Source organism: Larimichthys crocea, chromosome IX (genome assembly GCF_000972845.2).
Source record: "Larimichthys crocea isolate SSNF chromosome IX, L_crocea_2.0, whole genome shotgun sequence".
In the NCBI taxonomy this organism is placed as follows: Eukaryota; Metazoa; Chordata; class Actinopteri; family Sciaenidae; genus Larimichthys; species Larimichthys crocea.
The window spans coordinates 12,456,267-12,484,112 of NC_040019.1; the positions used below are offsets into that span (position 1 = coordinate 12,456,267).

Sequence of the window (27,846 nt, forward strand, 5' to 3'; positions counted from 1 at the left end):
TAAGATCTAACAGGACAATACAGAGATGAGTCCTTTGTCTGATTGCCATTAGGAGGTCATTGTAACTTGACTAATGCGGTCTCTGTGCTATGAGGCACTCTAAATCCTGACTGAAAATCCTCAAATAGACTATTGTTATGGAGAAAGTCACACAGCTGATTAGCTACAGCTTTCTCAAGTATCTTGGACAGAAAGGGAAGGTTCGATATCGGTCTGTAGTTGGCTAAGACACTCTGGGTCTAGAGTGGGCTTTTAAGAAGAGGTTTAATTACAGCCCCTAAAGGACTGTGGTACATAACCATGAAATAAAGACAGATTAATCATACCAATAATGAATTACTAACTACAGGTAAAACATCCTTGAGCAGCCTGGTTGGGATGGAGTCTAAGAGACAGGTTGACGGCTTAGCTGCAGAAATGATTAAAGTTATTTGATGAAGGTCGATGGGGAGAAAAACAGTTAAATACATATCAGGTTTTACAGCTGTTTCCAAACTTGCTGTATCAGAATGCAGATCAATGCCTGTTGAGGGCAAGAAGGATGGATTTTGTCTAATAGTTATAAATCTTATCATAAAAGAAGCTCAGAAGTCATTGCTACTTAGACCTAAAGGAATAGATGGTTCAGTAGAGCTGTGATTCCTGTTAGTCTGGCTACAGTCTGAAGAGAAACCTGGGGTTGTTCTTATTCTCCTCTATTATGAAGAGTAGTAGGCTGCCTGGCATTACGGAGAGCCTCCTGTATGTTTGAGATATCTTGCCAGACTAGATGAGATTCTTCCAGTTTAGTGGCACGCCATTTGCGTTCAGATTTACGTGCTCTTGCTTGTTTAATTTACGAGTCTGCGGCGGGCTATACCATGGTGCTAGCCTTCTTTGTTTATTATCTTCTTTTTCAGAGGTGCAATAGAGTCTAGAGTTGTCCGTAATGAGCCGTGTAATATATCAACAAGATGATCTATTTGTGAGTGGTAAAGGAAGTAGACAAGTCCTCTGTTACAGTTAGACATGGCATTGAACTCAATGCTGAAGGAAGTCACGTTCCTTAAATTTGGCTACAGCACTATCAGATAAACATCTGCTGTAGAAGCTTCTACACAAAGGCTTATAGTCCGGTAGTATGAACTCAAAGGTTATTAAAAAATGGTCAGACAGAAGAGGATTCTGTGGAAAGACTATTAGATGATCAATTTCAATGCCATATGAAAGAACAAGATCAAGAGTGTGCTTCAGACAATGAGTGGGTTTATTTACACTTTGACAAAAGCCAAATGAGTCTAATAGAGAGATAAACGCAGTACTAAGACTATCATTGTGGTTGTCCACATGAATGTTAAAATCACCTACAATAATTGCTTTATCTGTTTTAAGGATCAAGCCTGATGCAAATTCTGCAAATTCAGATAAAAATTCAGAATAAGGACCTGGAGCTCGATATACTGTAACAAATAAAATTGGCTGCGAAGTTTTCCAGGTTGGGTGAGTGAGGCTAAGAACAAGGCTTTCAAATGAATTATAATTTACAAAAGAGGTTTAAGATGTCAATGCGTGAATCTTAAATGCCTGAATTTGTGAGATCTTGCGTTACTCGCGATGCTCCGTGGCCGGTGGAGCCTCACCAGTGCGCATCACAAACGGATTATGTGTGAGTTGGCGGACGGTGGAGTACACTGTCATTCCAGAGCAGAGCCGTTCTGGAGCCGTTCCGCATGCAGTGTATTGAATCTGTATATTCGACTATCTGGATGATTGTTCATTGGGTCAGGTTGGGTTGCCCAAAAAAACAACTCAAACAACAGAATAAAAATGACTGTAATAATACTGTAATACAATATTTAAGTAGTGCAGCAAAGTGTTAGGTCTGTATCCGGAAAGCAGAGCTGTAGAGATACCTTTTCAGCTTTCTTTTAAAACTATTAGATACTCTGATATCTACAGGTCGTGTGTTCTGTAGCTTTCGGGCGTACTGGACCAACTTTGCTGATTTTCTTTTCTGGGAAACTCCAAAAAATCAGCAACAGATGTTCACGGTGTCCTCTAAGTAGTAGTTGATAAGAAAGCTAGTAATGTAGTAGGTCCTAACCCATTAAAGGCTTTGTACAATAGGAGAAGGATTCTACATGTCACAAAAAAAATCAGTGCAGAGCAGCTCAAACTATGATGTGCGAGGAGAGACTCTTGGTTTCGGCTTAATAGCTGAGATGTAGAGTTTTGAATGGGCAGCAAAAAGTGCATTACAGTAATGAAGTCAGCAAAGTGAAGATTGGTTAAAAACAAAGCATTATTTTATTTATTACAATTGTCCTCTCTATCTATTACTGCTCTTTCTGTTTAGTTCTGTTTTCCTTGACACTGAACGGTTTTCTCATCTCTGGACTGAAGATTGACAGACACAAGAGCTCTGCTTATCCAAGTCCCAGCTGACTAATAAACTGCACTGAGTAGACTGGCTTGTATGGGCCTATTCAGAAACGAAAAGAAAGCTTGTGGACAAAATGGCCTGGTCTGAAACACAGTCTGAACAAATGCAGCAGCTGTATGCTCGAATCAAATCACACACACACACACACACACACACACACACACACACACACACACACACACACACAATCCTTCTGTTCTTCCCTCTTGCAGCAGCAGTAGCATGTGATGTTGGACACCATCACAGACCAGATGAAGGATAAACAAACAGTAGAAACAAGATTACGCTCACAAATTCTTTATGATCTGCATTCTGTACTTTTTTTGAGTTTTAATATGTTGTATTTAACAGTAAAGTTCACTTAAGCAGTTCAGATTGTGTCAGAGGCACCAGGCTGTGTGTCGTTAGACCACAGCTGTATGGTCTTGTTTATAGCTATTGGACACACTCCAATGACTGTCATCACAGAGAAATAGGGAACATGATAAATTGTAAAAACGGAAGAGACTGCACACACTTTTAAACATTAGAACGCAGCTGTAAGCAGCCAAAGTTGAAGGAAGTCATTCTCTTCATACAGTATGCGCCTGAATTTGACTCTGTGTTTCACTTTACTTGTGAAATGACACACGTGCATACACACATGCACACACACAGACACACACATAACATAATCTGTAACAGCTACAGTGAAGTAAAACAGTTGAAATGTTATAAATAAATAAGAAATAAACTGTCAGTATGCAGACACTCCACAGAAAGTGCTACCAGAGTGTCTAATAAAATCTAAGATGGCTGATGTTATTTTAAGAACACTTCTAAAGGAATGACTAGAGTGGTTTCTATAACAGTTTTGCAGCAGTGGAAAAAAACAGCTTTAAACCATCAGCTAATGCAGTGAACAGGCAGTAAAACACATGGAATTTTTCTGTTAAGTTTGTGTAAATCTCTAACAGCTCATCTGAGCACAGTGAGGTGGGTGTGACCTGCAAACTGGACTGAAAGGTCCAGGAGGCAGAAGGAGGGAGGGGGGGATAAAAGGGATTGTGGGAGTACCTGCAAATAAAAATGTGTGCATATTTCTGTTTGGAGGAGACAGTTGTATCTCTCCTTACTGTGAGAACCTGACACCACCAGAACAAAGAAAAGGATCGTGGGCATGATGAAACACACCAAACACACGTCTCCAATGTGCATCTGCATCCCCCTCCATGAACAAACACAATACACTCATCAGGAAATCCTACCAAAATAAAGCAGAAAGCCTGAGGGCTGAGTCATACAGAGAGCATATGGTTCCACATACAGATGTACTGCACCTCTGTACAATCAAGAAAAGAGTTATTGTCAGTTGTTGAGATTAGGGATGCACCGAATATTCGGGAACCGAAAGTATTCGGCCCAATATTGCAAAAAATGCCACATTTGGCTTTCGGTGAAGTGGCCAAATAGTAAGGCCGAATAGTGCCGTGACGCAATTGATGCAATGAAACAATGTGCGCGGTGATCTGGTCAGGGTTGCTGATTCCAATGTTTGATACAATGTTTCTGAATGGTAACTCTGTTGCTCTCTCTCGCTCACTCACCTACACACGCACACAAAGAGCGAAATAATCAACACCGTCTTTATCTTTCTATCTGTACGATCCCAAAAACAAAAATTAAAACACAAACGTCCTCTTCCAGACGACCCACTTCCCATTAACCTTATTTAGATTTGTTTTATGAAGAATATGAGAAAGAGACGGCTGCGGCTAAGAGGAAAGCTACGCACGGCACCGCAACTTCCATCCATGGCCGACCTGTTTGAAAAAAACAAAAAGTTCACGAAGGACAGTGCAAAAGCCATAACAACAAATAAAGTAACAAAAAAAGTAATGGAGTACATGGTGTTGGATATAAGTGTATGAGTTTACAAGCACACACTTGTTTTGGAATGTCATGTTTTTTGGAATTGTTTTGTTTGAAAGCCTAGCCTAATGAAAAAAAAGAAAAAGAAAAATTAATGAAAAATATGAAAGAAATAATGATTATACTAACTGGAAATTCTACTGGAATATTTGAAGGATATTAAATAAACAATTACTTTCTTTGAAAAAACATGTCTACAAATTTATTCTAGGCTATTTACGCAATAGTAAAAAAATAGTGAAAAACTTAACAACTGCATTTCATATTTGGTTTCGGTTTTCGGCCAACCATTTAATTTTTATTCGGTTTCGGACCAAAATTTTCATTTTGGTGCATCCCTAGTTGAGATATGAAATGAAATGATCTGAACTAGAATTACAACATGTAGAATGTATAAAGATGCTGAAGCCTACAGCAGAACAAACTCTAAACAACATTTAAATATGCAGATCACATGCTTCATGCTCACAGGAAAGCAGTTCTTCTTTTAAGATGAGTATGATATCTTCATTTCCTATTGCTACCAAGCCAGTTCAGACATTGTTTCCTTAAGGGAAACTTGTTACTCTGTCACCATTAGTAAGCAAGCCTGAGGAGCTTTGGAAACAAATGCGTGAGGAAAAGAAAAAAGAAAGAAATACATTCATTATACACGTCAAACACCAAAAACCCGGGGGGATCCCAGGCTGACTTCAAATTAGCTTGAGGCATCTCTTGACAAAACGTTCTTCCTGCAAACACATCAGAAAGAAAACACACTCACCCAGGAGACGGTAAGTGGTTTGTCAGAAGAACCCAGCCAACAGAATGCAAACGAGACATGAGTTATCAAAGCCAGGAGGCTCCATCCGTTCAGTGACTACAGGATTTCTGGTTTCCTCACTGTGTGTTAGTGCGGTGGAGGCTACACTGAGCCACACAGATAGTGATGGAGGCTGTGCTTGTTGTGAATGACACTGAGGCCTGACAATAGAGGCCATTGTTCCCTCGTGGTCTGAGGCTACACTCTTCTGTCCTGTTCTGACCCCCCCCCCTCGGAGCAGAGCAGGGGTGTGAAACTGAGGCTGAAAAGGAGACATCTGCAGCGCCAGGCTCCCACTGACACTGCTGCACGCACACAGTTTTTTTAAAGCTCACCCTTGTGATTTCCACACAGGTTTTGATGAATGGATATATATATCATTGATATATACAGTATATGACTCCGCTAGAGAAGCAGAGACAGAAGCAGAGACATAATTTTTTATTTCCACTCTTTCTTCTACCTTTTCAAAACCTGGTGCCTACATTACCCACAATGCAATAGATTCTGAGGCGTTACACCGAAACCCTACTGGGAACGTTAGCCTGCCAGACTTTGTTTACTTGCTCAGATTTGAACATTTTCCCGGTGTATGTGTAAACATGCTTCTACATGTGTAAATATACTACGTAGTTAATTAGTTTGCTTTTGTCTGTTTTTACGTCCGGCAGTTTACGCAGGGTATTTTATTTGGAAAATCCACCGGATTCTTTTTGCTTTTTCTGTGCCTGGCTTCCGCCGCCTCTGTGTGAATTGACGTGTGCTGCTTGCGTCAAGAGTCAAAAATAGAACCGAGCGTCGATACACGTCTGAAACGGACCACGGCGGAGCCGGTGGGGTTTCATACTTTGACTTTCGAGGAGCATTCTATTCTTTTATGTTTCCATCCTTTAAACTGTTTCAATTGTTTCAAACATTCTTGCATTCCACATCCTGCCAACAGATCTCCCGTTTAACACCCAGAGAACAGAGAACACAGTGGATTAAGAGAACAGAACAACAAAAAGACTAAATGATTGTAATGGAAAATTACGACGAGTTACGACGACTACTGAAGAACAGACTCACCAGCGACCATTTCCAGAGAATCGCCACCGATCTGGATGGCGACTATCACCAGGAACAATCAGAGTGGAGCACAAACAGATGGTTTCATTGGCTCATGTATAATGTCAGAGAAGTAGCTCCAAATTCTTCTTGCATGGTTTGTTTTCCCCCTGCATTAAACCAAGATTCTGTGATTCCAGTTAACGCAGAGCCAGCATCTGAGGCCTTAACCAGGTGTCTCCTCACGGTTACAGATAACCTAACTGCAGTAGGTAGGAGATTGGACACGTCAAACCAAACAGCCTGCCAACAGAGCATTATGAACATAGGCCATGGTAAAGATCAGAGGTATTATAATTCTGGCGTCTGCTTACAGCTTTGTGATCAGGACCTTCTACGTCCTGATAACTCAACAGATAAGAGTCTAAGATCTAAATCAGACAAGGTGACGCAGGTCACTTCTTTTCCACCATTTGGTATTTGCAGAGGGATGAATCAGACATGTGCGACCAGCTCACACACCACTTCCGGTTTCAGGGCATCTGGTCAGTTTTTAGGCAATTCCTCTTGTGCTAAAGTGGAGGCCTCCGAGGGGTGCTCTCATTCTGACACAGAGGTTTGTATGAAGGTAACATAAGCGGAGTAAAGGTAGTGAGGTCTACACCGGGTCTGGGCATGATGAGAGGATATGCTTGGGTTTGTGGTAATCAATACTACACATTTTTACGTCCCACATATGCAGGTTGCTGTTTCCTGGCGAAGATAACCACTTCTAACTGTTATTCCACTTGACAGATTTTTTTAATACTACAGTACACAGCACCAATGGCAGCAGACGCCTTAAACGTGACATGGCAAGTTTCTCCTCTAAAGATTATTACCATTACCGTATTTCCTTGGGCGAAAAATGGGGCATCGGACTCTTTCCATGGTATGGGGTGACTTTCTTAGCTGATCACATTGATAACATCACCGCTGACTTATTTGCCTACATGACCGCGAACACAGCAGCAATCGAATCTCTTAACAATGCGGCTCGCAATTACAGAGCAGTCATACTGAAACATGAAATGGTGTTAGATTATCTGTTTGCTTCGGAAGGAGGCATGTGTAAAGCTCTAAATCTGACTATTTCTCAATGCTGTGTGTTAGCTCCTGATCCTCATGACAACATCACACAGCTGGTTGATATCCTGAATACCATTACCAGTCATTTCAAACCCTCCGATGGGGCAGGCGTTTCAGCAATGGATTGGCTTTACGGATTGGCCCATGGGGAACACTAATTCTCCAAATCCTCATTCCTATCTTTTTATTGACGTCTCTTATGATTTGTTTCTGTACAGTCCTGCTCACCTGTATGAAAGCCTTGATTCAAACGGTGGGCCATTTCATGCAAACTCTACACCACATTCCTGACTATGACTCCAACCGAACTGACTCAGACTCAGAGCTTGACCCTCTTGATGACAAAACCAATTTGTAAATGCAGTTGATCAGTTTCTCAGTATGATGATGTGTTTTTAATCCTCATGAATTAACACATTTGATGTTGTTGAGAAATTGAATTTTATATATATATTCTTTACTTATAGTGTGATTTTTATAATCAAAAGGAGGGAAATGTAATGGAAAATTTATATTACATGATTGTGTGTTCTTTTATAACCATATATAGTCATGTTTGATCTCAGTTATATTTAAAAAGTTTTTGAAGTATAACACTGTGTGCCTTATAATCTTGTTTGGTTTCACTCAGTACCTTGCACTTAGAAATATCTTTCTCATTTATGCAGGTAGTGAGGTTCGATAGGGATGAACACACTCCATTGTAGCCACCTGCTACAGTTAGATAAGTAATGACGAATACTCCTTAGAGGTGTATAAGAATCAGCGTGGGACTGCCCCACCCTGAACATTTTCTGCAGACTGTCTTGTGCATTTGTAGAACTGTTCCTCTTGCAAGAATAAAATGACAAAATCTTTAAAGACCAATTGATTGACTCAAGATCCTTATTTTGTGCCGGTGAATTGCTTTCCAGAAATTTCAGCAACATGATGTTCTCAGAGTGTGACACAGACTGTGTACTAATCCAAAATGCTATCCAGCCTCTCCGGCAGATGCTGGGAACTGACCCAATATGGTGCTGATGTGGTGAAGCAGTTATTGTGCTTTAGGTTAACAGATGGCTGCTGTGACCTACAGCTCAGCCCTGTCAACATCACTGAGTCCCAGCGACGAACAACAGAGGATTCTTAGTTGAGTTCACTGCTTGCACTATGCCACCATGTGTGTTAAACACATACACATGCACAAGAAGGATAGAAGTCATGTGGTTCTGACAGTAAAGCTGCATCCAAAGCACCAGCTGTTTATCCATGAAGGAGCTCAAACTAGTGGCCTGGGTGCCATATCCTACATCAGGGGTGGCCAACCAGCCAGGGAGCCAACATTTTTACTGTGGTACTGTAAAGAGCCACCCTCTCTCTCCCTCATATACGAATACACACACACACACACACACACACACACACACACACAGAATGAAATATTAACAATTTACCATGTCACAAATGTTACACACCCCTCACTATGAAACAGGAGATTGACAAAAATGGGCTTAAACTCATCCCAAGACTACAGGCTAGACTTTAGCTCAGCCAGATTCACATCACGCTGCAAGTCCTGCCTACCAAGACCAGTGGCCAGTTATTTCACTCGCTCATTCAGTCACTCACACTCTCACAGTTTAATAAAAATACCTTTGTCGTATGGTTTTTAGCAGGGGCAATGTTCCACGCCACTTTGTAGGATGCAAGGGTCACTGTCTCAGCATGCTTGGCATATTGTTGGAACATTTGGGTCTGTTTTTTTGCCTGACATTTTAGTGTGTATAATTTGTGCTTGCGAAGTTCAGTATCTGGGGAATTCCTTGTCGGTGTTTGAATGACGCATGCTGAAATGGCGCTGAAGACTTAAGCTTTGAAATGTGCTAACGACCAGAGATTAAATTGGGCCGGAGCCCTCCGGAGCTCAGCTCCGCCTCCGCACCTCGGCAGTACAGCCAGCAGGAGCTGAGCTCCCTCTGCTTCGGAGTTTATAATAATCATTGCCGTAGCTACCATTACAGGACTTTTTTTTTTTTTTAAAGTATATTTTTTTGGCCCTCTATGCCTTCAATGATAGGACAGCCGAAGACAGACAGGAAGCAGGGGGCAGAGAGAGGGGGAATGACACGCAGCAAACGGCCGTCCGATGCGGGACCCGAACCGGGGCCAGCTGCAGCGAGGACCACAGCCCCTCACACACGAGGCGGCCGCCCAACCCACCACGCCACCGACCGCCCCCCATTACAGGACTTTTTAAAATCATTAGTTTTGACCTCCCCTCTTTTACCATGTCAAAAATCAGTAGGCTACATCAGTCTGTTCACTCATTGCTGTTTCCACAGCACTGCCAGAGCTTCATTATTGAATCTGTTCCGCTTGTTTATTGATATAAAACCTGAATCAATGAAACTCCAGTCCATGTTTTCACTGATACACACATTCTCGCATACCGCACGTACAAACACACACGGTGCTGCTGATGCGCCAGCAGCTTACTGAAACGTCTAAATGTCTAATTTTTTCACCTTAATGTTTTTGTGACAAGGTCACAGAAACATAAAATGTCAGTTATAAAATCGTTCAGTTAACTAACTGTTAAGAAGCACTAAACCCGGAGGTCAGCAGACCATATAGCATGTAGACAGAGACAGGAAAGGCAGAAGACAAGAGATCTAAGTCCTATTTGGAAAGTTGTGAATTAATTGTAATGACTGGCAACTGCTGATATTTAGTTTGATGTTGTGACATGTAAGAAAGTTTAGCAAACAATTGATTTGATTGATGTAGATTTATGGTGTCAGATGTAATTAACTATGTGAATTTATGGTGTGAGATGTAAATAAGTAATGCAAATAACAGTGTAAATTGTTGGGAAGTAAAAAAAAAAAATGTTAATATGTGAATTGTGTATATTGTGAATAAGTTTTACAAACTGCAGTGTAGATTGATGCTGAAATGTAGGCTAAATAAGTTACCAATATGTGAATTGGCGTGAGATATAAATAAGTAGCTTATAAATTGATAAAATATGTATTAAACCTATGGTGCGAGGTTGTTTTGAGAGATATTGACCACTGTGAGTGAAGAAAGGCTCCCCCTCCTTACAAAAGCCAATTTAACCACTGCTAACGACGTGTCACATATCAGACAGAAAGGCTTGCCTTTTTGTTCAACAAAAAAAGTCTGACAATGCACTATGTCAAAACACTGCAGGAAACTGCATTAGTGGGGTTGTGTTTATGTTACTGATGAGACAAAGTCCATGAGTAACACATGAATGTGTTTAAAGCAGCCATATTCAAATAGGGCTTATTTTAAAAGTAAGAAATAAATGGCCAGATATTTTCAACAGTTAAAAATCAAACATATGCACCACTGTGTGCTATGAGCTTGGCCAGCATGCATCCTTTCACAGTCTTTTAGTCTTGGTGTTTTAGTCTTGCCAAGATTCACAATACATGAAGAAGATGCTGCAGCGCTCTCTTGGTGTGTGTATGACAGCACCGGGGGAATACAGCTCCAATTGTAAGATACAATCAAGCTCTTTGCATCCCTCTTCTGTGAAGCCTTGGGAAAGTTTGTCCGGAAAGTTTGGTGCTCGATGTACTGCCTCCAGAATCAAAATCAAAATTTTTTAATGCATTCATTGCAAATGAAACACATTGGTGTGGCATTTGGAGATGGTGCTAACATTAAAAACCAGTGTAGGCAGAGTTAAACTGACAGTTTTCACTGTCAATTTCACATTTCAGGGTTGGCAGAGATCTTCCATACCAGTCACCGTTAATCGGTCTGAATGTGATCACATGAGAAAACACAAACATGTGAAAGACATGATTGTGTGTTACATCCTGCCTGATCTGTACTGAGCATGTGCAACTCTCAACAAAGTGGAAGTGGGAAGGAAGCGAGTTGGCTACCTCGTTAGCTACTTCCATGCACTATATGCAATTTACTTATTTTGTCATCAACATTTATGTATGCTAGCTTAATTCTGAGCCGGGTGTGACACTTACATCGAGCAATGTGTGTAGATGCTGGTCCTGGAAAACACTGTGAAGGAAATCTAGATCCTTTTCACTGCAGTCTGTCAAAGCGTGGATCTCCTCTAAACTGTCCAACACCTGAGACACAGCCCCTGCAACACACACACACACACACACACACACACACACACACACACAATAGAGCAATAATCCATCAGCCACCTCAAGGTTCCCTGAATGCATTGTATTGAGGTGCATTGAAACTTTGTATTCATTCAAAGCAAGTAATGAAAAAAGACGGCCTTCACTCATTGTGAAGTGACTGAACAGCTACAAACAGTACAGCACACACACATCCAGTGGATACATACGTTCTGCTGCTAATAGTCCTAGCAGGCGGGAAGCATTAATAGAAACCGACAAACAATTAAACATTGTTGGAGCACACTGGTAATCAAACATCTACAGAAAAAGATGAACATGTTCTGATGTGTGATAGGATTATATAATCAAACTGGAGTGAACAACTGTGCTGAACTGTATTTCTTTGCTTTACAGTAAATGTGCTCAAAGAATCAGCAGCACCCTGTGTGCATAGTTTGCCTTTCACAGTGTAATAAATCTAAGAAGAGCGTTTTTTCTCGTAGTAATAAGAACCTGTGCACAGAAAGCTTCAGAAAGAAACGGAAAAAAAACAATAAAAACAGAACAAACGAGAGGAAGGAAATCAGAGGGAGGAAGTGAGTCTTTGCTGAAATGCCTAACAAGTTTGTGAGTGCTGTTTGTGTGTACCTGAAGAGGTGGGGTCATCAGAGAAGTCATGGAGTTCTTCAGGGGGGTCTCCATAGAAGGAATTAAACTTGTGACTGGAGACTGCAGCCAGAACAGCCCCCTGAAACAACAGCAGAGAAGCATGGATGTGTGGAGCTGTGAAAATTTACCTCAACATTACACACAGTGATGATGTCATGACAACTTACTGTTGCAAAATATGACAATGCTTGCATGATAGTTTGTGTGAAGATGCAAACCTTGAGCTTTCTCCTGGAGTTGAACTTTCTCAGCTGTTCCACGGTCTCTGGCAGGTGGATTTTGTAGGCATATCGGTCCCTCTCCTTAGAAATCCAAGATCAGAAATGACTTAAGCAAAGTCATAAACGGGTATTTTACTGCATGGAGATCAGTTTATTTGTAATGAGGAGTGCTCTTCAGCAAGATCCGTTGTGGCTCTGGAAAGAACTTCGTCATGGATGTCGTATTTGAAATATGTGGCTGTTTCCCAGTCAGAGAAGATCCAATTAAAGACTGTTACACTGCTGCATCTATTAAAGGGGTAGTCCACCAGTTTAGCAATGCATAGCTGTAACACTGTCTATCAGTTCAAATTAATGAAAGAGAAGCTGAGGTCTGTGTGTCAGAAAGCTGCTGTGGAGTTTCAGTCATCATGTGGTATTGTTGCATGAAGCATTAGCACGTGTACAGAGGTGACATTTTGAGAACTGTGGTTGAGGGGTCAAAATGGTGGTGTTGAGTTAAGGAAGGAAAGAGACATTAAGATTGCATGATATTGAAGTTTCAGTGTATATTCAGCCATCCAGTCTAATTATGCTACTTAAACTGAATCTTGATGATGCATGTTGTAGAGACTACCATCCTCATTTTCCAAGCAGGAAATACAGTCGTGAGATGTTAACTGGTAAATTCTGAAACCTGTTATTTTTTCTTTTTTGTTTTTTTTTTTAAAATATTTTTATTACATTTTTTCAAAACACAACACAAAACACAACGAACTGCTCGGACAGGGCAGAGAAGGGAAAGACAATGGAATGTAGGCATGTGGGCACGGTAAATAGCAAATAATTATGAAAATGAAAATAAATAGTACAGTGGGCACATTTTTATCCAGCCTCCTCCCTTTCAACCTCCCGCCGCTAGACAAGGCAATATTCACAAGAGAATAAATACAGAGCTGTTACGTGTACAGGTTTGTGTGTGTCTCTCTCTCTCTCTCTCTCCTCCCTTTTTTCCTTCAGGTGAGAAGGGGAGGATTGGCTGCCACCTGTGGGCTCCAGAAGGGCTGGGATTGGTTCAACCTCCAATCACTCGTCCTATCAGGGATAGAGGACACCTTTTTTAAATGCCCCTCTGTTTTGTTGCTCTCTCTCTTTTTCTGTCTGTCTTGGTTTTTGACTGACTCATGCTCCGTGAAGGTTTGTGGTGGTGGGGATAGAACTGAGGTAAGGCTGGGGTACCCTATACATTTGCACACATAGTATCCGTTGTTATCTCACTAGGTTATGGGTTGTTGCCCTCGATGTATTTTTATTCTTTTCGGGTATTTTTGGTAGAACAGATAGTGAGGCCTTTTTGTTTGTTCTTTTGTTACTCCCAGAACAGGTTGAGCTAGGCCCATTTTTTTGTACTTTGATTGTTTTATTTGGCACAACCCCCACAGTTCTTGCCCCCCCCCCCCACATGTTCCAAACCTACGTTTCTTTCCTTTAAAAGATGGAAAATAAATATCTTTTGACCGCCTCTTGTCTTCCCTGAGTTTTTTCGTTGTTGGTTGTCAGCGTTATCGTTTCCGCCTATAAAAGGAAACGTAACAAGAGCATACAAACATAGCAAGGCTACAAGGTGCCCGTTAGATAGTGAGCACTTAGCACAAAGTCACCAAGACAGGCTAGGCTGATCTGGGGAATCCACGAAGCAAGGAGGATGACAGGGTGGGCCCAATATGCTGCAGGTAAGGGTCCCAGACCTTATAGAAAGCATCCATTTTGGAGTAAAGCATGCATGTGATGTATTCACTAGGAATGCAGTCCATAACAATGTTGTGCCATGATTTTTTTGTTGGAGCAACATTCTTGGACCAGAAGAGTAGAATGTTCTTTCTAGCAGCAAGAGTCAGTATATTGATTGAAAAGTCTCCTGTGTTTACTGTCAATGATCCGACCATCTGGGAGACCAAGTATCAGGCACACAGGGTCCATCCGTATTGGAACACCAAAGATAGCAGTCAGTTCATTCACAATACTAGACCAATACCTTTGTAACTTCACGCATGACCAGAGGCAGTGAATATAATTACCAGTCTCAGTATTACATTTCCAGCAAAGTGGGGAAACATTAGCATCCATTTTGTTCTTGACAACCGGTGTTATATGCGTACGATGTACAATCCTGAAATGTATGGATTTGGTGCGGTTACACACCGAGATGTTCATGGCTTAAGACCAGACTTCCTGCCAGACAGCCTCATCTATAGCAACACCTAGATCTTTCTCCCAAGCTTGCTTGGTGGTTTGTGAGGTGAGAGGAGAAATAGAGTTCAGGGCTCTGTAAAAAACAGTTATGCATTTCTTACTAATCTGTAGAGACAGGGCCTTCTCCACACCTGAAGTAGTGCTATTAGTCAATAGGGTGGTGTCTTTAACTATGAAATCTCTAATTTGTAAATATCTGTAGAAGTCACCTTGATTAACTAAACCAAATCGCTGTTGCAACTGCTGAAAGGATAGTAAAACCCGGCCTTCAAATAAATCACCTATTTTCTTCAGCCCTTGGGTGCTCCACACTTTAAAGCCCTGGGGCCTCATGTACGAATACTTGCGTGGATTTCCTACTAAAACTTGCCGTACGCCAGAACCCGGAAACTGTCGTACGCACAAAAATATTCAGATGTATCAAAGTGTGCGTTCGCATGGATCCAAGCACGTTTCTTTTGTGCATGCCAATCAACGTGGAATTGAGCGCACGTGCAACTCCTCCCTGTCCACGCCCCATTTACATATGCAAATCTATTTAAATAGGCCCTGGACCTGAGATTCACCTTTTTGTCCGATCAGATAACGCAATGAACAAAGGAAAGAAAATTAATTTCACAGAGTCTAAGCTAAAGATTCTAGTGGATGAAGTGGAGATTCTGTTTGGTTCCCTGTCAACAGGGATAAATTTGACCAAAAAAAAAGACGTGAGTGGGAGCGTGTGTGTGAGGCTGGAAATGCCGTGGTATCAGAGCAGCGCACACACAGGTGTGGACAGGTGTGTTAGAAAGCTCTGCAGCTCTAATTTCACAAGCAGAAAATAAAGAAAACTAAAAACATGATATTTGAATGCCACATGCCCAAATATGCATTGGCACACTGGCACGGCTTCTGGGTAAGTAAAGAGTTTATTCGTTTAATTGTCCCGTATGTACATACGGGACAATTAAGAAGAAGCCACCCATCGCGCACCGTGCCAGCCTCCAGCCTGTTCCCAGCCATGCTGTTAGTCATAATGAATGAGTCGTGCGTTGAACCAGGCCACCTTGCCACGATGTTAGTTAGCTGCATTCGCGCATCACATATGATTTGAACATTGATGGAATGAAAATGTTTCCTACTTAGATAAACAGCTCCCGCTGGAATTCCCCTGTTGCCAGGAACCCCAGCGTAGTCAGCACAACCCCGAGCTACTCGCCGGCCCCCGTTGCTCTCTCAGGCCGGCCGCAGCTCTGCGCACAACTCCAGTAACACTGGCCTTGGTAACCGAAATCGGCTTATGACCCAATTATCATGGTTTGCAAGTAAATCCTTGCGTTCCTTAAATCGCTCACGTTTGCAAGGTCCTCTAACAACGCTAACGCTGCCATTGTTAATACCATTTTCTTCATCACATTACGCATGCTTTTATATCCACCCATATAACTGCAAACACGTGGGTGTGTTAATTGTTCATAAGTGTGTCTCTGATGTGCACATCACTCTGATGACTACTTGTTTTCACATTATTAACAGTTTCCCAGCGTCACCTCTAAGTGTCGCCAAAGGAACAATAGCTGTAGAAACGTGCGTACGACAGCTATGAAATTGGCGTAGGGCACGCACATTTCTACGATTGTTTCACGTTTGATACATTTGAACGTGAGCGTGGGAAAGGACGTACGCCACTTTTTTGTGCGTACGCATGCTTTGTACATGAGGCCCCAGGTCTTTGCAACCTGGCAGGAAGTCCGGGTTTTCAAGAATGGGAGTGAGAAGGGATGAAAACCGAGCCGGGCCTTCTATGGAGTGAATAGATCTCCATAGTACTGAGAGTAATAGGGTTAGAGCAGTGTTTCTTAACAGATTCAGGATTATTCATAAACTATAGATTCAATAAGGGACATTTCGACTGAGAGGATTCAATATCATGCCAAATTGAGGCTGGATCACAATTGTACCAGCTTGCAATCACTCGCAGGTGCGATGCCAGTTGGTAAAACCTAAGATCTGGAACATCTAACCCTCCATCACAACCTGCCATTTGAAGTTTTGTCATCTTGAGATGGGGCTTCCTTTTGCTCCAAATGAAGGAGCATAGCCAGCCTTCAAGCATCTTAATAAGCTTGTTGGATAATAAGATAGGGATCATTTGTAGTGGGTATAGCAGTCTAGGCAGGACGTCCATTTTTATAAGAGCAACCCTAGTTGCCCAAGTTGGACTTAAACATCTGACCAAAAGTAGGTGTTATATGCACTCCTAAGTAAATGAAATCGGTGGGAGACCAGCGGAACGGGAAGGGCTCAGCCATAACTGGAACACATGTTAACGACCCCAGGGGCATAGCCTCGGATTTTGCAAAGTTAATTATATATCCAGAAAAGATGCTGAATGACAAAATGACCTCAATCAGGTAGGGAACAGAAGTTTGGGGTTGCGATAAGTGTATCAAAATGTCGTCCGCATATAAAGTAATTTCACCAACGAAGATACCAGAGATTAGAGCATTTTGCCTTGCAGCGTGGGCCAGCGGCTCAATAGCAATAGCAAAGAGCAGGGGGCTAAGGGGATCGCCCTGCCTATTCCCGCGGTGGAGGGGAAATTGTTGGATCTCAGCCCATTAGTCAGAACCACCGCCATCGGAGTAATCCAATTCGCAAAATTATCGCCTAGGCCAAATTGCTCCAGAGCGTAGAACAAATACAACCACTCGACCCGGTCAAATGCCTTCTCGGCGTCGAGAGACAGCACAAGGGCTGGGTCCTTGCAGCTCTGGGTTAGTTGGATGATGTTAAGGAGCCTCCTCACATTATCAGTGGAGTTTCGGCCCTTGACAAAACCAGTTTGGTCCTCCTTGACAATATGGGGCAAAACCTTCTCTTAGGCGTAAAGCTAAAATTTTAGAGAGCAGTTTTTGGTCAGAGTTAAGTAGGGCTATTGGTCTGTACGAGGCACAGCTATCCGGGCATTTTCCTTTTTTAAGGATGAGAGAAATGTTGGCCTCCCTAAGGGACTGAGGTAGAATCCCATTTTCAAATGAATGGTTGAGCATGGACAGCAGAGGGTCTATAAGAATACCACTAAACTCCTTATAGAACTCACACCCAAATCCATCTGGGCCAAGGGCCTTACCGGACAGCATAGATTTCAAAGCAAGTAGCGCTCCCTCTCTAGTAATTGGGGCATTTAGTTGTAATTTTTGATCATCCGTAGCTTTGGGGAGTCTTAAATCTGTAAAAAAAACTGGTGATGATCTAACACCATTAGAGTCAGTAATAGAGACTATGTTTTGAGAATCTGCCCTCTTCCTGACAAGATTAGCAAGATATCTCCCAGGTTTATCCCCAAATTCATATAGTTTCTGCCTGGCAAATCTTAGGGACTGCTCAGAGTCCTAAATCAAAAAAGTATTCAACGCAGCACATGCGCATAACAGTTCCTTAAGCAAATCAGGACTCGGGCTAGATATGTGGTTTCTCTCCAATTCTGCAAGTCGAGATTTGAGAAGTTTACGTCTCCCAGAGGACAGTGGGATTATCTGTGGATGATGAGTTAATAGAATAAAAAATCTTAAATTCTGAAGTAAAATAGGAGATAAACTTGTTGTCTTTGAGAAGATAAGGCTGAAATCTCCAGCACCGTGACAACGCCCTGTCCTCAGTGAGAGAATATACCAGATAAAGGGGAGAATGGTCTGATAACACAATGTTACCTATTGAACATGATAAGGCAAGAGACATGTTTGTGGATGAGATGAAAATGTAATAAATTCTGGTATAGCTTTTATGTGGGGCCGAAAAGAAAGTGAATTGTGAATCAGTAGGGTAAAGCTGCCTCCATACATCAGAATATTCAATATCATGACATATATTAGTGAGCACCCTCGCTTGCTTAGAAGGGGGAGAAGTATCAGATGGAAGTTTATCAAGAGAGGGATTAAGGTGACAATTAAAATCTCCCCCCACAAAAGAGCCCCCTGAAGCCTGTTCCATAAAAACTGCAAAAGCCTTGGAGAGAAAATCGAGGGAATATAGATTGATAAATGTTACCTCTTTTCCTGCGAGTATCCCTTTAACAATTATATACCAGCCCTGGCTGTCTTTAACACAGTCAAGAGGCCTAAATGCTAGCCCTATACTAATCAAAATGGCTACGCCCCTACTAAAAGAAGAATATGAAGTAGCAAACACCTGCCCCACCCAGCTCCTTGCGTTCTCCTGGAGGAACGCAATAGAAACATCTTCCTTTTTCAGAAATGATAATACTGCCATCCTCTTAAGCTTTTTAAAGGCCACGGATGTTCCAAGAACAGATCTTAATATTACCTAAAGTAGACATGGCCATAAGGACAGGATAAAAAAAAAAAGTCAGAGCCGTTTACACCTACACTCAGGGTCGGACTGAGAACAAAATTCGGCCCTGGCATTTTTCCTCTGGACCAGCCCACCATTGGACCGATGAACCCGCCCCCAAAACACACGCACTCAAACATTCTCCCACCCACCCATACTGAACCCCCAAATACCCCATAAATAACACAGAACATAGTATGCTCAATAAAGATCATGTTGTACATGTCTACACCTCATTAAACTTTGGAAACAGTCTACTTACAGCACTGATTTGAGGGGCTCGGTAGCTTAAGCAGCCGCTCCATGTGTGAAGGCTCGCTGCGGAGGCGCAGGTTCGACTCCCGACCTGTGCGGCCCTTTTCCGCACCTTAAATCGGATTTTCTCTGCTCTGAGTCAATCCCTGTTTCGGTTTCACATAAACCTAGCGGCTGCATGGACGCATCCATTTGAGGGGGCAGGGGGAAGCATCCACTTGGAATAGGCTTCACACTTTTTGTGTGAAGCCTATTCCAAGTGGATGCAAATGGGCCACGAGTCCATTTTGGGCTGCTGGGCAAATGTTGCAGAGGCTACAAAATAACAAATACATACACACAAAAAAAAACACCGGAGGCCACCGGCCTGCCAGTCCGAGCCTGCCTACACTCATCATGTATATGCATCCCATGACCCTCATTATCAGACACATAGCACAGTTTCATTAGCAGGAATAAAAAAGCCACACTGATACCCCACATAAATCTAATACACATGTCCTGTCCTGAGCTGAACACCTGAACTACAATAAACAACAACAAATGTACAACAGAAGAAAACAAACTGAGGGTCTTTCCCCGAAATTAGTACGTTAAGCCGCCTTTCTGGCTCGCCTTCTGCGCCACTTCCATGACCCTCTGCTTGTCTCTGAACGCGTGGAATCGAAGTAGCAGCGACCTGGGTCTCCTGTTCGGGTCCCGTTTCAGTGCGAGGGTGCGGTGGGCTCTCTCCAGCTTGACGCGGCCGGCCTTTGTGGTCATCTTTAGGACGCAGGGTAGCCAAGACTCGAAAAACTCCACCGGCTGCCCAGTCTCCGTATCCTCCGCCAAGCCGACGACTCGGATGTTTAGGCGCCTGCTATAGTTCTCAGCCATGTCCAAATCTCCGTGAGGGCGCTGACCTGCTTTTCCAGCTCGACAATCCTCGGCTCTTGTGCCGCGGTGGAGTTTTCAACTGCTAATCTAACCGCTTCCCAGTGGCCTGGAGCTCCGTAGCACGCTTGTGAACCATCTCGGACAGTTTTTCATCAATAACTTGTATAATGTTGGAAGTCATTACGCTCAGAGTTTTAGCAAGGGCAGGATCAAGCCCATCTGCAGTGTCAAATTCGGCCTGCTCGCCATCTTGTGTGTCGTCACCGGGCTCGGATGGGACGTCTTTTTTGTCTTTAATTTCCTCTGGTTCTTCCCATCTTGTTGAAAGACTGTGTCCAAAAGCTTTCCAATGACATAGCCTGTTACGTTCACAACAAAAATGACTTATAGCACCTGGTTGTTGTCAGGATAATAAGAAAATTAGCACCGAGTGGCACGCAGCTCTGGCAAAAGCGTCTGCTCAGCTCACCGCCATCACGTGACCCCCCTGAAACCTGTTATTTTGAACATTCTTTGGTCATTAAGGCTTTGTGATAAGGTGAAAAAGTAAAGAGACGTGACTGCAAAAATAGCTAATTGTTGGATTAACGGGTCAAATCAGATTTGACACATTTCACTGAAGAATAAACCTTATTCTAAGTTCACCAATAAAACATCCAAACCTGTCAAGTCTGAAACTCTGAGGCTGTTTGTCTCTCATTAGTGCAGACAAGGAACAATACACTGTGTGATATGAGTTCTTGTCTGCAAACAGGAAACTAATCCATGAAACTGGAACAACAAATTACATGTACTGACACAAGAAACATCTGTAAAAAACAAATGATTATGACCAATTACCAATACCAAGGCAGGACGAGACAGAGTCAAGACCAAATCCAGACAGTATGTACTTAGGTAACTAACATGTAGCTAATGTTCTACAGATCTCTTTGGATGAGGCCCATGCCTGCCACCCTCACTTTTCTTATTTTGAATGCTGTTTTGCCCTGCATTACCTTGAGCCAGGGGTGGTTAAGAGCCTCGTAGACAGTGATCCTCTCAGCAGGGTCCAGCATCAGCATACGCCTCACTAGATCCTTAGCACTCTCTGAGATCTGGCTCCACTGACGGGGATTCATCTACAAAACACACACATGAACAGACTTTTCAGGACGTTTCTGAGATTGTTCCTGTGGCCCTCACATAAGTTCCAAATTCATCAATGTGTAGTCAGCTCCATGCTAACTGTAGGAGCCATCTATCTTATATATTATATAGATAGAAGTATAGTATATATATATATAGCAGATATATATATCATATCTATATATCATGAACAGCTTATGATATTAATATATAGCAACACATTACACATATATATATATAATCTTGTAGTTTATATTTGGGTTATTTTGGTTGTTAACTGGGTCACGGGAATAGGGGCGGTAACATATAGTAAATATATATTCACCTGTGCTTTGGCACGGCGAGGAGTAGGAACAAAGAGAGAGAGGGTGAGTGATTGGGAGGCCGTATTTTTTGTTGACCGCTGTTTTCTTTTGGATCGCTGTGATTGATTTTTCCATACTTTAAGCACGTTATACAAAGTTGTGTTTTTTCTTCTTTATTAAAATCGTTAAATGCATTTTTTGATCTCAGCAGATATTTTGTTGGTACGGCGCGTCAGACAAGCTGCAATATCCCATGCTTAGCCTCTCCTTTAGACACTACACTAACACTTTTTAAACTATGCATGCTTTTAACTATCGTTTACAATGAGGTATGAACTATGGAGAGTGTTAGCTGCATGGATTCTTATAGCTGGTAAATGTTTGAATAAAGCCCTCACCTTGTATTTGCCCTTGCAGATAGCTCCAAACAGACGCTCCTTGGTGCCATAGAAAGGCAGACACCCTGAGAGGAGGATGAAGAGGATGACCCCACATCCCCACACGTCCACAGGTTTACCATACGGCTCTCTCTTCACCACCTCCGGGGCCATGAAATGGGGAGTCCCTACCCGACCTGAGGTTACAATGGCAGAGTGGTGTTGGAGTATCACTTCTGAAGTCAGGTAACAAGAGTGTAAAATAATGTAATGTAAAATTAAATAAAGTAGAGATCACACACACACACACACACACACACACACACACACACACACATTAATTACACTTAATGGACTATTTTATTCTTCATAAATTTCTATTTTTAGGACTCTGAACTAAAAATCTGCTCTCAGATTTTGCTTCCTATTTTGAAATCTGTAACAACACTTAGATTTCTTTTTAGTACTTATACTGGTAACAAGTGTTTCCCTGCAATCACCTCTTTATGAGAGTTGAGCTATTAGTTTCCTACAATAAATACTATTTTTATAATATGTTACACAAAAAAGGAAACAAACCTCGTGGTGTTTCCTCTTTTTCATTTCCACGTTGAAAACTCAGACTATTAGAGTGGGCTTTAGTTGCCATCTCTGGTTTTACTCTTCTTTACAGCTAATACAGTTTAACGTGGAGATTTGTTAATAGGAATCATTATGTATTACGTATGCCAAAGGAGTTATTAGCATTTCCATTTCCCAGTGTACCCATTAATCTACAGACTAACACAAAGTGTCACCACATTACCTTTATAATGAAGAAACTCAGGTCCTAAAGCATGTTGTTGTTTTTTTGTTTGTTTTTTTTGCATTTCTAAGCAGATTGTGGGATAGTGACAATGCCTTCACTCTTTGCTACATATGTTACAATTTTGTTTTAGTTATTCAACTGATTCTGATTTTATTCAGCTATATTAAATAAAAGAGACACAGCATTGTCATCGGTGAGATGTATTTCTAAAAACATTAAAATTAATAATAATGCAAAACAAACAGTTTAGTTTGAATCCGAATCACCTGTTTTCGGTCCTTTGTGCATCTGGACGTGAATGCCTCAGTAGGAACCCTTTTATGGAGGCTAGAAAGAGGTGAGTATTTTCAGTGGATGATGGAATAGGTGGAAGTTAATTAGGGTAAATAATGCATGTTGTAGATTTCATTGATTGTTTTTGAATGTACAATATTTCTGATTGTATTGCAGAATTTTTTATGTATTTGTTGGGAAAAGCAACTTTCACAGCTCTACTCTGATAGGCTGGTCTGAACTGGAGAGGTCTATTCTATAATTTTTGAATGTTGGGTTTTCAGTTCTGTATGTTATGGGCAGAGCAGCACACATCATCTTTTTTTAGTTAAATGACAGGCTTTATTTGATGAATGAATAAAAGTCGACATGTTTTTCTGCACACCTACCGGCAAGCACCTCTCTTTCTGACACAGATTTATGTAGTCATATTGACATTTACATAACTGATGTGTTTCAGGTCTAATTTTTGGTCCAGATGTTAATATGCCATTTGGGGACAATGAGTTAAAATACCAAGGATCTCCCATCATCCTCTAATCATGTCCCCTCACATGTACAAAAAGTGTGAAATGAACATGACTGTTCATGTGTCAGTATGTACGGCTGTGTTTACTGTACCTCCTGCCACCAGTCCCGACTCTCCTAGCTGGATGGCTACTCCAAACCCCCCCAACTTGACTGGAGCAGAGTTTTCTTTGGACGCCAGCAGCACACAGTGAGGCTGAGAACGCGAGAAGAGAGGAGACAAGACTCATGACTTGATGGTTGTATTTTACTAATTAAAGAGCGACAGCCTCCTATAAATAACAAAATCACATGTGCAAGATACACCCAAACCCCAAACCATCACCCACCACAACCACACACAAGTAACTGACATGTAGATCACAAGAGAACAAGGGATCTACATTTTAGGTTTCAGTATTTTCAGCAGATTCAGTAGTGTCACACAATTAATTATGTTTTGCTCCTGGCAAACATGTTTCTGATTTCATATAACAGAATCAGGAATAACAGAATATAGCTTTAGCGGCAATTGTTTAAGGAGAAATGAATCAACTTATTAAAATTTTGTTAGACATTTGAGGGCAAAGATGGATCAGTATTTACTTTCATGGTATCAAAAGCACAGGATTTTGCCTCTGCAGATGGAGCGGGCCCAGCCAACTGTCATGAAAATGTACATGTTTACATTTTTGCTGAATACTTTTTGACTTTTTGACCATGTCCATGTCCATATCTCAGTTTATAGAGCGTTTTGACATGTAGAATACAAGTTGTCTTGTCTCAGCACTCAGCCTGTTAGACATGTAAAGTAGGAGTGGGTAGGATTCAGTATTAAAACCTTCACATAAGACTTAGTTTCCAGGCTGGTTAATGAGGTGCATGTGTAAATCACACACACACACACACACACTGACTGTTAATAATGCCTCTGCTCTGAACCAAGGTTTGATAATGTGATGACATGATTAACATTTAAGAGCAGATATGATTCCCTTCCTTGGCCCTCTGCCTACAAATTTAGTTGGAGAGGTTAAGAGCAGCTAATGTCTCGTGTGTGGCAGTTGAAACCATGACCTTGCTTTACCCTGAAGGCTTTGCTTTAATTATTGTAATGGTATACTGTGGTATTTTGGGAGCTCTTTTCTTTCACAGTTGGCTACACTCAGGAGATAGCTCCATATTATAATCAGAGCCAAAATTGGAATGCATATTGTGCATGTGAAAATGGTACATGCTATGTGATTCCACTGCTAGCTCTCATATGTGTAATCAGAAGGTCTGCACTAAGCCCGCCCTCTTGCTCTCTCTATCTCAGCCCAAGTTCTGCATAGTGATTGTAAGGAAAGAGGGGGCTGACCACAGCTTGAAGTTTTCGCTCTACAACATCGCCACATTCTGCACTTCAGCTTTTCTCTGTGTACTTTCAGCAGCAGAGCTGAGATAAACAAAAGAAAGGAGCAGACTCTATGCAGTGCTATTTTCATTTGAGCTTATAATACGTGGTCACTGAAAGATGGACAGCAGCAAAAAAGTACAAAATACACAATGACAGAAGGAAAGGATCTTGAACTTTATGAGTCTTTCCAGGACAGCAGAGTTTGGACAGTCTTTCCTACAGACAAAATACGAGGGAATAATACTGGACGGACTCAAGTCACCACAAGTGAACCAATCTTTAATGTTTTTCAGTGACTAGGTGAGTACTTAAGTTCTGTTTTGAAATATTAGCAATGCCTTTTAGTTTGTTACAAGATAACATGCAGCAGTCTGTGAGTAAGCAACTACTTTCAGTTCCTGATCTTTTTTTCTATGCGTTCTGCAGAATTCAAAGACGGTGACAAAGAAAGTTACCTGTTAATCTGTTAACATACACAGTAAGTCATCAGTGCTGTTCTGTGCTTTCCAATTTCTGTTAGTATAGTGGTCAGCTGGTGTTCTATGTGACTATTGAGAGCAGGATTAATGTTTATTTAGGGCTAATCCATACAGCTTGACTTGGTTTAGTTAGCTTGGACTAACTAAACCTGCACTAATGAGTCAAAAACATTCCTAGTGAAGACATAAGTATTTCAGCGTTGTTTCCTTCCCTTTGCAGACCTGAGGATTACAAAACACACCATGGCTAAAAACATCACCATCACGCCTGCCACAACCTTCCACACTCCAAACAGCGAAATTAACTTGACTATGACTCCTGACCCCCACACACCTTGTGTGGATTATGGCGCACTACAAATCCCACTGGCAGTGCTCTACTCTATAATCTTCATTCTAGGTCTAGTGGGGAACCTGGTGGCTCTGTGGGTTTTCTTCTGTGTTCACTCTAAGAAGAACTCTGTGCGGGTATTTCTCATAAACGTAGCTTTTGCAGACTTGCTGCTGGTGGTATGTCTGCCATTCAGGATTCTCTATCACAGCCAAGGTAACGTTTGGAGCCTTGGGCCCACTGTGTGTAAAGTAGTGGGCACCCTTTTCTACATGAACATGTACATCAGTGTCACACTGTTGGGGTTGATCAGTGTCGATCGCTACCTCAAGATCAATCGTGGTACAGGGGTGCAGTACAGGCTTCAGTCCACAAGGTGGAGCACCATCCTTTGTGCAGTCATCTGGATTGTGGCAATTGCCTTGACTTTGGTGCTCCTAATGTCAAATAATCACTCACAGATGAACAGGTTGGTGACGCCTTTAATCAAACTAATCTATTTATTGCATATTACTGTTTTGTTCAAAAATCCCAACGTGTTTCTTGCCTCTAGGTGTTTCCACTACAAGCAGCTCCAGAATGCAAAGTGGAAAGCCTACATCAACATCTTTTTGGTGGTTGGCTTCTGGCTTGTATTCATCTCTCTGGTGGTATCTTATGGAAAAATTGCCCTCAAGCTTCTGAGAACATCACATGAGAAACCAGACCTGCCCAATGCGCAGCACTATGCTCGAACCGCTAAGAAGTCTTTCTTCATCCTCTTTCTCTTCACCGTCTGTTTTGTACCCTATCACATGGTCAGGGTGTTCTACATAAAAACCCAGATCACAGACTCTTCATGTTTCTGGCAGGGTGTGGCTGACAAAGCCAATGAAGTGGCCTTGCTATTTTCTGCCCTCAACAGCTGCCTGGATCCCATAATGTACTTCCTGTTATCATCATCAGTGAGGAAGGAGGTGCTGCGCTTGGTGAGCAACATGTTTTGTGTGCGAGATGTTGCTGCAGTCAGTGGGAGCAGCTCCACTGCTGAGTTGGATGGTAAGATTGGGAGGACTGACAGAGGACAGGCAAATGTCAGCCTAACCAGCAATGTTAAGACAGATACTGGGATGTGAAAGTACTCTGAGACAGTGAGCCTCCAGTGTCCCAACATGCTGGCAACTGCAGAGAAAGAGGGCAGTAGCAATGCTATGCTGCTCAATGCAGAACACAGACTCCACACAAGGGGAAAAGATGCAGGAAGTATCCTGAATTACACATCTCTTCAATGTACCAGTTTCATTATGTATGAGTGCATGAGCAATATTAGTCAGCTAAACCTGTATGCTAATTGTGTCACTTTCCTAACATTTATTAACATGCTGTGTCATACTGTTATCCATTTCCCTTCACTTTAATAACAACCCTTTATTAAGCTTTGTGGTGACATAGTATGTATGGTAAAGACAGTGACATTAGCAGGACTGTATGGAGGCTGCAGCCACACTGACCTTGCACCTTGTGCTGTAAATGTAATTTTAGTATGGCTTATTGCTTTGATAGCAATATAGGAAGGGCTGCAAACCTAAGGCTCTGGTACAGGTATATTTCTTGCCATAATTGGGTAATTTTCAGTCAGTAATCGATAATATAACTACAATTGTTTTGATTTGATTAATCCTCAGAGGGACACGGATGTCTGATTAAACTGTCATGCCAGTCCATCCAATAGTTGTAGAGATAGTTCAGTCTGGACCAAAGTGGAGTGACTGACATTTAACATTGCCATCTATAGAGTCACGCGGTATGTCTAAAAATTATTCTTCCTAATTTCCCAGAACTTCCAATTTACAATGAAGTAATTTTATAGATAAATAATGTAAACGATTAATCAACTATCAAGATTGTTGTTGATCGTTTCTGTCAACTGATTCACAGAATAATAATTTCAGTTCTCATTGAAACCCTGAAATTGATCAGGGGCTTATTGTGCAGTCAAGCAGCTGTATTAATGTAGTGCAAACAGGGAGAGCTGAACAACAGATAAAGCAGCAACCAGAACATTTCTATGTTTGATATTTATTTCAATCTGTGGCAAAGTACTGCTGAAATAAAAACAATGGACCAATGCGTGACTCTGCAGACCATTCTTTCACCAACTAACATGTCAGACATTCACACACTTTGAAGGAAATGAAATGAAAAGTTTTCAGACGACATCATCAGAGATCTTTGATGACAAATTAGTGACAG

At 41.8% G+C, this 27,846-nt stretch overlaps 2 protein-coding genes across 4 annotated transcripts in view; one reads left to right on the forward strand and one right to left on the reverse strand.

The window, feature by feature from the left end:
• Window positions 1–27,846, reverse strand: part of LOC104937969 (peripheral plasma membrane protein CASK) — a 135,906-nt gene that overhangs the window by 54,377 nt on the left and 53,683 nt on the right. The window contains exons 7-13 of the mRNA XM_027282238.1: window positions 23,520–23,622; window positions 21,839–22,014; window positions 21,006–21,128; window positions 12,310–12,393; window positions 12,071–12,170; window positions 11,650–11,667; window positions 11,309–11,430 (exon numbers count right to left, since the gene is read on the reverse strand). Coding sequence (XP_027138039.1) covers window positions 11,309–11,430; window positions 11,650–11,667; window positions 12,071–12,170; window positions 12,310–12,393; window positions 21,006–21,128; window positions 21,839–22,014; window positions 23,520–23,622 — 726 coding nt within the window. The remainder of the gene's footprint in view (window positions 1–11,308; window positions 11,431–11,649; window positions 11,668–12,070; window positions 12,171–12,309; window positions 12,394–21,005; window positions 21,129–21,838; window positions 22,015–23,519; window positions 23,623–27,846) is intronic.
• Window positions 24,772–27,722, forward strand: gpr34b (G protein-coupled receptor 34b). Of its 3 annotated transcripts, XM_010754291.2 has the most exons (4): window positions 24,772–25,104; window positions 25,231–25,282; window positions 25,504–26,083; window positions 26,168–27,722. In XM_010754291.2, the coding sequence occupies exons 3-4, from the start codon at window positions 25,527–25,529 to the stop codon at window positions 26,727–26,729; spliced, it is 1,119 nt and encodes a 372-aa protein (XP_010752593.1). In that variant the 5' UTR covers window positions 24,772–25,104; window positions 25,231–25,282; window positions 25,504–25,526; the 3' UTR covers window positions 26,730–27,722. The 3 variants fall into 3 exon arrangements, with proteins under 3 accessions (XP_010752593.1, XP_019129992.1, XP_019129993.1); XM_019274447.1 differs by having other exon boundaries at window positions 25,504–27,722; XM_019274448.1 differs by lacking the exon at window positions 25,231–25,282 and having other exon boundaries at window positions 25,504–27,722.

Excerpts from the sequence above, each read along its gene's own strand:
- gpr34b (XM_019274447.1), top strand. The coding sequence starts at position 25,527 with ATGGCTAAAAACATCACCATCACGCCTGCCACAACCTTCCACACTCCA.